The sequence below is a fragment of the Sinocyclocheilus anshuiensis genome, unplaced genomic scaffold (genome assembly GCF_001515605.1).
Source record: "Sinocyclocheilus anshuiensis isolate Anshui unplaced genomic scaffold, SAMN03320099.WGS_v1.1 scaffold1142, whole genome shotgun sequence".
Classification (NCBI taxonomy): domain Eukaryota; kingdom Metazoa; phylum Chordata; class Actinopteri; order Cypriniformes; family Cyprinidae; genus Sinocyclocheilus; species Sinocyclocheilus anshuiensis.
In genome coordinates this window covers 731,443-740,598 of record NW_015536577.1, presented here as the reverse complement: position 1 = coordinate 740,598, position 9,156 = coordinate 731,443, and the positions used below count along the sequence as shown (strand labels likewise).

The 9,156-nt window shown below is 39.5% G+C and overlaps 1 protein-coding gene across 1 annotated transcript; it reads right to left on the bottom strand.

The window, feature by feature from the left end:
* Positions 1-2,894: 2,894 nt before the first annotated feature.
* LOC107702607 (XK-related protein 8-like) lies at positions 2,895-5,518 on the bottom strand. Its single transcript, XM_016504984.1, has 4 exons — positions 5,205-5,518; positions 4,288-4,505; positions 3,070-3,636; positions 2,895-3,012 (listed from the first exon to the last, which is right to left on the bottom strand). The coding sequence occupies exons 1-4, from the start codon at positions 5,516-5,518 to the stop codon at positions 2,918-2,920; spliced, it is 1,194 nt and encodes a 397-aa protein (XP_016360470.1). The 3' UTR covers positions 2,895-2,917.
* Positions 5,519-9,156: the final 3,638 nt, after the last annotated feature.

Below are 9,156 nucleotides of genomic sequence, written 5' to 3'. Positions count from 1 at the left end.
AAAGAGCTTAGCGCCACGTCAGGGTCTGAGCAGACGTACGCACTTTTGTTTGCCCGAGTGCTGCAGGTTTTTGGAAATATAAGCCATTCTTGCCGCTTGTAAAAGATTTGGACATTGTCAGGTGCTCTTTTATAAGTCAAGGACATTAAACAATTAGACATTGTTTACAGGGCGGAGATCTGAAACTGTTCAGCTGCGCACAATTTCAAGATCATTGCAATTTATAGATTTCACATCTAAAAGAGAGGCGTAAGCATGTTTTCTGTGCTTACGTTCATTCTATGAATCACACATACGCACTTTGAGAAATGATCGTAAAATCAAATTTAGGATTCTTTCTACACAGTATTTTATAAATGAGGCCCCAGCTCTCCTCTCTGTAGGATTATAGACATCATGAGTGTGAGTTGTGGGGCACTTTCAGAAAATGTCTCAAATAGACGAAGAATCTGAAGATCATGGTTCAGGCACATGGCCATACCCTCTCTGAAACTATTAGTGTGATGATGAAAATCCATTGTGGAGGTCTCTATCACCCCCGCATACCTGTGAACACAAGGTACTTGCTCAAGTAACACTTAATACAACAAAACTTGGCAACAATAAGCCCACAGTTTGGATTTTCTACATTATGAAGTACTTGTTTTATTTTGATTTGTAAACAGATTGACTTTCAGGTTTCATTTAAAATATCTTCATCTTTTATTTATAGGCTTAATGTATGAACCGTGGTTACGTTAGCAACCGAGTACGTTCCCTATCGATACTTCACTCGTACTGCGTCTCTTTAAGACGCTTGGGGAACCAGTACAATCCCACTGTGCTATGCTAGAGGAACGACTAATACTTGAACTTGCCTTAAGAACCCAAGAGGGCCCAGAGGGACCAAGTATTTTGCAGGGAAGCCAGTAAGGCTAAACTTGGAGAGGTCGGCCCAGCCTTGTATCATCGTCCCGAAATAATTCAGTACAGCCTCGGAACTCACCGAGGGCCAAGAGCATACATGAAGGAGGCAAACGCCAAGCACTGGTTGTCATATGACAGAGTGCCCTGCTATGCAGAAAGGACCCGCGCCTGTAAGGCCAGGATGTCCAGACTATAGAATCTGACAAATGTGGACGGCGAGGCCCAGCTGGCCGCCGCACAAATTTCTGCAATGGACACACGGCCCAGGAAGAGGCAACGCCTCTGGTTGAGTGGGCTCTTATTCCCATGGAGCATTGAAGGCCCAAAGAAGAGTATGCTAGCATAATAGTGTCAATTATCCATTTGGAAAGTCTCTGCTTTGTAACCGGACAACCCTTGGTGCGGCCACCAAAGCATACGAATAGCTGATCCGACCACCTGAACGGGGCTGAACGCTCAACATAGACTTTCAAGGCCCTGACGGGACAGAGTAAGTTCAACTCTTGGTCTTGCTCCGAAGCGGGCTGTACACCAGGCGGAGAAGACAGACCATTTAAGGGCGTAGAGGCGTCTTGTAGATGGTGCTCTAGCCTGAGAGATTGTGTTTAGCATGTTCTCAGGGAGGTTTGCAAGCTCCCATCGAGAGGCCAAAGGTGCAAAGCCCACAGCTCGGGCTGGGGGTGCCATATCGTTCTGTTCGCCTGAGAGAGGAGGTCCTGTCTCAGAGGAATGGGCCACGGGGCTGCCGAGAGCAGCCGGCACAGCTCTGCAAACCAGTGCTGGTTCCTCCGGAACGGGGCCACCAACAGCACCTTGCGTCTCTGTTTCCTGACTCGCCTGATCACCTGTGGAATCAGAGCGATCGGGGGAAAAGCGTAAAGGAGGAGGTTAGGCCAGTCATGGGTCAAAGCATTCCTGTCCTTCGAAAAGTAAGTTGGGCAATGAGAGTTGTCTTCTGAGGCGAAGAGGTCGACCTCTGCCCTGCCGAAGATCTCCCAGATTTTCTGAACCGTTTGAGGGTGGAGCGTCCTCTCCTCCGAGGGGACGTTGCTCAGAGACAGCATGTCTGCTCCTTGGTTCAGTCTGCCCGGTATATGCGCTGCTCTCAGTGAGCGCAAGTTGAGCTGAGCCCATTCCAAGAGGCGCTCCACTAGTGCGAAGAGGCGCTTCGAGGGGAGACTGCCCTGGTGATTTATATAGGACACTACCGTCATGCTGTCCGAGCGGACTAAGACGTGGTGTCCCCTTAGGTCTGGCAGAAAGATTCGATGGCCCAGACACACTGCCAGCATTTCCAGGCAGTTGATGTGAAGCCGGCCTTCCTCTTTCGACCAGTGGCTGAAAGCTGGCTTGCCAGTGGCTGAGGAGGAGGGATCTGTGAGATAGTAGCTCGTCCTCCGACTGGGCCAGAATGAGCCAGTCGTCGAGGTAATTCAGAATGCGGATTCCCGTCTGTCTCAGCGGGGAGAGAGCCGCATCCATGCACTTCGTAAAAAGTGCGAGGAGCTAGGGACAGTCCAAAGGGAAGGACCGTGTATTGATAAGCCACTCCCTCAAAGGCGAATCTCAAGAATCATCTGTAACGGGGGGCTATAATGATGGAATTTTTATTTTTAAGTGAACTATCCTTTTAATCAACATTTATGTCACAGTGTCTTAAATGAAACAATCTATTAGTGTGATATAAACAGAGCAACACAAGTTTTAGGAAATCAGGGAAAATGTCAACATGACTATGAGGTCACTTGGTTCTGAACATTGAATCATGACAACACCATAATACATTGCTCTGTGTACAACTTTGCTTTCCAGTACTCTTCCAGATCAAAAAAATACATTATACATTAACATACATCAAAATATATTAACATTATGTCAGTTAATGAAATATACTGTTTTACTATAAATCCAGTGGTTCTGGCACTGTGGTTTGCTGTGATTTTAAATAAATTATAAATACAAACTTTATTATGAAGGGGGAGGGGGAATCTTCAAAAAGTTCAACCAAGTACTAGAAGTAGAAATTATCAGCCATGGTCCTGCTCCTCTTGAGGACTCCAGTGAGAGGCTGCGCAGGAGCTGCAGCTATATCTTCCAGGGATGAGACTGTCGAGTCTGTCAAGTCTGTGTCATATGTTGCAGCTTGTCTAAACTGCCCTTCACTGGGTTCAGCTATTTTGGGATGAAATGTTCTGTAGTATATCATTTGCACTAGTATTCCAATGACGTACAAACCTAGTAGTGTCGGGATCACTATACAAGGGTTTAAGGAGCTCCAGCAGCCTGCATACTCAAAAACCTTCCTGCACCAGAAGCCCAGCAGCATCATTGTGTCCAAAGCCATGAAAATATAATACAGAACCATCTTTACTTTTATGCTTCCTTTTTTTGATACATTAAACCAGCTGAAGTACCAGATGAGTCCAACAGCAGCTCTGAAGAGCCATTCCCAACCAGGACTTTTCATATGATCTGTTTTCTGGCTCCAGGCCACGAAAACCAGCAGCATCCACAGGGACAGGAAGTGAGCTATGATGTAGCATGGCAATACACTGCAGAAGAGTGCCAGAGCAGTTACACGGGGAATGATCAGCAACAAGTTCCACAGGAAGTAGACACCAGTGGAGATCCAACTCATCTTGCGTCCTTGAGAACTGTAGACATGCATGCTGCGGTGGTACAAGGTAACGCTAAAGGCAATCCCAGCAGCTGATGTGAGGATCTTTAAACCTGAAACAGAAAAGCATTGTATGTAATTAAACAATATCAGATGAATATGTGAGTGAGGTTTATAATCACAGTCATGCTAATGCCGAGGCTCTGAGCAAAACACAGTAGTTGTGCTGTTGAATGAATCAGTGGTTGGAATGAATTGGTTGAGTGAATGAACCAATGACTCACTCATAAAGACTTGTTACCATATCACCACATTTTCTTTTTGGAGTTTTCAGTGCGAACTCACTAATCATGCTAAATCACACTAATCATACACATTCACACTAATTATACTAAAAATGGCATAGAATAGTGCATAAGTACACACATTGGGATGCATCTGTCTTAAAACATTAAGCCATGTTAAGCCTTTTAGAATGCCCTGCTATTTTTAGTGGTTAAAATACTACACTGATGTTCTGTATATGGATTACAAGTTTGTTTTTCTTCTTTTAAGAGATGATAATAAAAAAAATTGTGGCTTGAAACAAATGGAAACTTGACTGGTCTGTACTGAAGTTCTATGGATTCTAATTTGATGTTTTGCCTTCCAGGTCTCCACGCCAGTCACATGACTGAAAACTATGAATTATCGATTTAAATGGTTCAGAGATGCATGAGAATTATGACCTGAAAGTAAAAAAGTGTTCTGAATTTGAGACAAACCTGTAATAAGCTCCAGCTCTCCTCTCTGTAGGATTCTAGACAAAATGAGAGTGAGTTGTGGGGTGTTTTCAGAAAACGCCTCAAACAGACGAAGCATCAGAAAATCATGTTTCAGTTTCACAGCCACATCGTCTCTGATACTATGCCACACACCCTTTCTGAAATTATTAATGCGATGAAGAAAATCCGTTGTGGAGATCTCTATCACCCCCGCATACCTGTGAACACAAGGTACTTGCTTTTATTTAAGCAACACTTAATAAAATAAAACTTTACAATAGCCAACAGTGAGCCCACAGTTTGGATTTTCTACATTATGAAGTACTTGTTTATTTGTATGTGTAAACATATTGACTGCAGACTGTTTCCATACCTGTTCTCATTCGCATTTATTGAGAGTTTGTTTTTAAATGACAACCCAAATCAATTGTTCACATTAAGGATTAAGAAAATAGCTATATTCAATTTTGATTTAATGTTAATATTGAAGGGATCTGTCATCATTTACTTACCAACATGCCACTCCAAACCCAAAAGACTTTGAAACACAAATGAAGATATTTTTGATGATACACGAGAACAAAACTCGCTGGTTCTTGTGGAAGATGAAATGTGTCAACTGCACACATGAAAGCTTCTTCCATATTTTGTCTCTTCAAAAGACTTTAAACCGCTCGATTCATATAGATTACACTGTCTTTATAAACATTTTGAAGCGACAAGTCTTGAGTGAATAGAAACACCAAAATCTCTGAGGTTTCATTAAAAATATCTTCATCTTCGTCATTTTGAAAACTAACAAAAGTCTTATGGGTTTGGAAATACATGATGACTGAATGATGATGAAGCACTCTTATTTCTGTAATAAGGACTCTTTCTAAAAGTAGGCTAAAGAGACTGAAAATTGAGAAGCAAACCTGAGGTAGACGCCGAGCTGCAGGAAGTGGAATGGTTTGATCAATAAATGCCGGTCTGCAAATTTCTCCACCTTACTCTTAATCTTCTCCAGAGAATCAGAGTACCAGAGCCAGCTGAACACCTGTAACAACACCGAAGAGCCCAGCAGCAGGACGATCATCACTGCCATATACACATAGGCCCCATCCTGATAGAATGACACAACAGTCCCAATGTCCAGCACTATATCCAGCAGGAACAATATCAATCCTAGCAAAGTAAACAGATATTTCAATAAACAACCAAAAGGAAAACACTCCCGAGTCTCCACCATGATTCAGTCCAGTGTGAGAAACCTTACAGCATGACCATGTAATGTTTTTCTGTAGAGAGAGATATAGATATATGCTGTTAAAAAGATCTGAAACAGAAAATAAAGTTTACGTCCACTCATAACTTGTCCCATGTCAGGCCTTTGAATGATTGGTCATGTGTCAGACTGCAGTGAGTGATGTCACATGTGACCAGACTCACACGCATTGGTTCAGAGTGGGAAGTGTCAAATATTTGCTCATTATGTTTAATTTATAAATCTAATGTCCAGTACTGAGCAGTGATTCTCGGTCTTGGAAAATGCTATTCCCAGCTGTGCTTCCCATCAGACTTGGTGAACAAAATCTGCTGTCAAGTAACAGGTAGTACATTACTCAGAAACAACAAAGTAAATAAACCATCAGGGCACATTAAGGACATTGAGAATAATCTGGCTGAATTGATTTAATACATTCACAAAATATTCAGTGGAGACCTGTCAGAAAAGTCCCTGAACAGGACCGACGTAATTTCATAACCCATGACGTATTAACTTGCATTCACATAGTATGAGAAGACACATTTTAAAGAGCTAACCAATATCTAACACTCCAGACTCATGACACCAGACATTTCCATGCGTATGACACCAAAATGAAACTAGAGCCAACACCAAATACAGGAACTTACAGCAGGGAACCTTCACTATTGTGTAATAAAAACCTCAAACATTTGACAATAAATTAGTAATTTTAATGAAAAAATAGATAGGAAGTGGGCATAAATGATTTATCCACAGTGCCATTCAGTTCAATCCATAGTGAATTTTTTTTTTTAAGAATGTCACAAGATACAATACTCACATAAAATAGACCAATAATAGAAGTGAACACTTTATAGGCTGATTTACTTATGTGACCCTGGACCACAAAACCAGTCATAAGGGTCATTTTTTTTTAATTGAGATTTATACATCATCTGAAAGCTGAATGAATAAGCTTTATGAATAAATAGGACAATATTTGGCCGCGATACAACTATTTGAAAATCTGGAATCTGAGGGTGCAAACAAATTTCTTTTGAGAAAATTGCCTTTAAATTTGTCCAAATGAAGTCTTAGCAATGCATATTACTAATGATAATAAATTATTGATATATTTCATATACTTAATGGAACTTGATCTTTACTTAATATCCTAATGATTTTTGACCCATAAAATGTATTGTTGGCTATTGCTACAAATATACCTGTGCAACTTATGACTGGTTTTGTGGTCCAAGGTTACATTTAATTAGATCCAATCTTTTTGGAAAAAAATTTCCTTGGGCATTTACAGATAAGGTAAATAAATGTGTTTCAGTGTAGCCTTTGACAACTACCAACATACTTTTGTCAAGAAATCCTGAACGAATAAAAATAGAACTGAAAATATTAACCATTTAGAAAATCAATAATGGAATCAAACCCAAATCCTTTAAGGAGATAATTCACCCAAAAATGAAACTTGTGTCATAATTTACTTATATTCATGATGTTCCAAACCTCTGTGACTTTCTTTCCTCTGTGGAACACAAACAATATTTTGAAGGAATTTGATTTTCTGAGACATTTCTCAAAATATTTTCTTTTGTATCCACAAAAGTCAGTCAAACAGGTTTGAATAGACATGTGATTAAATGACAGAATATTATTTTTTGGGTAAGCTATCCCTTTAAGAATCAAATATTGTAGGATGGTTTTCACTTTATTTTAAGATTCTTAGGGGACTCTTGTTTGATCCTATTGTGATTGATTCCAAATTATGACACTTTTTGAAACAAAACTCTGAACATACAGCATCAAGTACACGCACACACACACAGACACACCACAAAGTGCTGAACTACTACCTAAAAAAAGCAGAATATTAAAGGTCCATTCAAGTGAATTTCGTCCTTCTGCAGAATGTTGTGACTTCCAGTAATGGGAACCAAAACTGTTTGGTTACCAATATTCTTCAAAATAACTTTTGGGTGAGTAATCAGTAATACTTCTAATCAGTATTTCTATATCACAATGCCTTAAATTAAACAGTCTGTTAGTGTGACAAAATCAGAGCATTATTATTATTAGATGCAAAGCACCTTTTGCATCCATTAGTTTTCGTTTTCTTCCACTCTGGATGACTATGGCAGCCCATAAAACCGCTTGTGGGAAAGTTATGAAATTTGGCACACAGATAGAGGACAGTCTCATCATTAACCATAGCAAATTTGGAGTATCTATCTCAAACTCTCTAGCACCACCAATAGGCCAAATTTGCACTCTGCTTTTCTGCTAATAATGTTTGAACCGTAAGATCTAAGCAACATTCTTTTTTCCTCTGATTCCTTGGCTTATGCCGAGTCAAATGCATACTAAAATATAAATTTCTATGGGTCATTTCTGATAGACCAAACCGTTCTTTAAAGTGTGTTAATGAATTTGACAAAATGTGTGCAAAAATGGACATGAGGCTATATCTTTGCAACGCTTCAGCTAATTCTGACCAAACTTGTGTTATACCAAGCATGACCTGATGGCACATGAGTAGTTTCGGCAGAGCACCACCTACTGGTCAAAATTGACATTTTTGTTTATAATTTCTGAACAGTTTGGCCAAAAAGCATAGGATTGATCTTGTTAGATTCAGAGCAGCATACCAAATCAAACGATACCCACTTTTCCTATGTCAGCCATTTCGAGTGTGGACCATTTCGAATTTTGTAGCAAAATGCTGTATTTTACAAATGCTGTAACGTATTGTAATGAATCTTATAGAACCACTTGCAGGAAAGTTATGAAATTTGACGCAGAGGACAGTCTCATCATTATTCACAGCAAATTTGGAGTCTCTGACTCAAACTCTCTAGCTCCACCAAATTTGCACTCATGTTTCTGCTAATAACTTTTGAACCGTAAGGTTTAAAAGCAAAGTTCTTTTTTCGTCTGATTCCTTGGCTCATACGGTGCCAAATGAATATCAAAATGTACATTTCTATGGGTCAAGATTTTTCGCAATTTAGAATTTTCTGAAAAATCTATTTTTTCAAACTTGTCCGACGGTTTACCCAGAGTTCAGCTTCAACCCTAAAGAAACACACCTGAACCAGCTAATCAGACAGGTGTGTTGAAGCAGGGTTGGAACTTAAGTCTTCCCTTTTCTTTACCGAGTAATTAAAGACAGCTCCTTAGCTCTTCATTTGACCTCTGTTGTGCCTGGCCCCCTAATTGCTGCTTGCAGCTATATTTATTATTGTTGTTATTATTAATATTTTGATTTTTTTTATTACAGTGCACTTTGCTCTCCAATAGTCAAAATCAGTTCAGTTTACCCATCTTGTTCTCTTAAACGTTTTAAAAGCTAAAAGCATGTTGCAAGCAGAAATGGGTCAAACAAAGGAAATCTATATTATGCATTCTATTTACACAACAGAAACTATATCACTGTTTAAAGAAATGAGAACATGTTTTATTTATTTTTCAGAAAGATAAAATACTTTGTACATAAAATTTACAAAAACAAGGTATTCTGTGTAGAAAAATAGATTATAAATACATTTTTATAAATAAAACATAAATTGTAATAACTTATGATGAAATTGGGGGGGGGGGGGGTTTTTTAAAAAAAAACCAAAAAC